Source organism: Penicillium odoratum (genome assembly GCF_028828045.1).
Source record: "Penicillium odoratum strain IBT 22623 chromosome Unknown utg000008l_segment0_segment0, whole genome shotgun sequence".
Lineage (NCBI taxonomy): Eukaryota > Fungi > Ascomycota > Eurotiomycetes > Eurotiales > Aspergillaceae > Penicillium > Penicillium odoratum.
In genome coordinates this window covers 1,753,356-1,754,126 of record NW_026643150.1, presented here as the reverse complement: position 1 = coordinate 1,754,126, position 771 = coordinate 1,753,356, and the positions used below count along the sequence as shown (strand labels likewise).

At 55.4% G+C, this 771-nt stretch overlaps 1 protein-coding gene across 1 annotated transcript; it reads right to left on the bottom strand.

Annotated features, from left to right (window-relative positions):
- N7520_010869 (uncharacterized protein) lies at positions 1-771 on the bottom strand (the record flags this gene model as incomplete). The annotated part of the gene is made up of 1 exon (XM_057144802.1): positions 1-771. One exon carries the CDS (start codon positions 769-771, stop codon positions 1-3), a length of 771 nt encoding a protein of 256 aa, XP_056990556.1.

Here is a 771-nt window from a genome sequence, read left to right as displayed (position 1 = left end):
TCATGCCACCGACAAGCGCTGCTGGTTCATTTGCTGTTGCCGACGGGCCATCTCCTCTGTCTCACGCATCCAGGGGTACCAAACATTCGCCCACTCCATGACCCCAAAGCGCGGCGCACCAGACTCAGACAGCGCCGTACCCTCACGCAGGAACTCCCCGTCCCGCATCCTACGCTGCTCTCTCAGCGTTGGACATCTCTTCTCCTTAATGAAGCGATAGAACTTGCATTGGATACCCTGGAACCCGCGACGCTGACGTTCAGGAAACTGGCGGTTGAAACTCTCGCGCACCTCCTTCCACTCCTGACAAAGATCAACCCGGTGATACCAGATGAAGTACATCTCCTCTTCTTCGTACTTGGGTCGAGGAGGTCGTCGGCGATCAGTCCCGTTGTTGCTGGAGCTACTGGAGACGGAGTCGTAGCGCTCGCGTGGATGGTATGGGTCTGGGGAGCTGTGTGTGGATCCTGGACCTCCGGATGGACGGTAGTTTAGGAACATGTGGTTTTGGGTGTTCATGTTCATGTTTGTTGTGGCTGTTGAGGCGGCGGGGCTTGTGTCGTAGTTGGGGTATCGGCCATACCAGTATTGATTTGGGCTTGAAGGATAGCCTGGGGATGTTTTGTATTCAGGGTTGTGTGGTAGTGACGCGTGTTGAGTGTATGGGGAGTCTGAGGTGTCCTCCATCTCGTCACTTGGGGGATTGAGCAACGAGTCGATCTTCATGCGACTTTGACGCTTTGCTGGGAGATGTGTGCAGCTGTCTGCCAT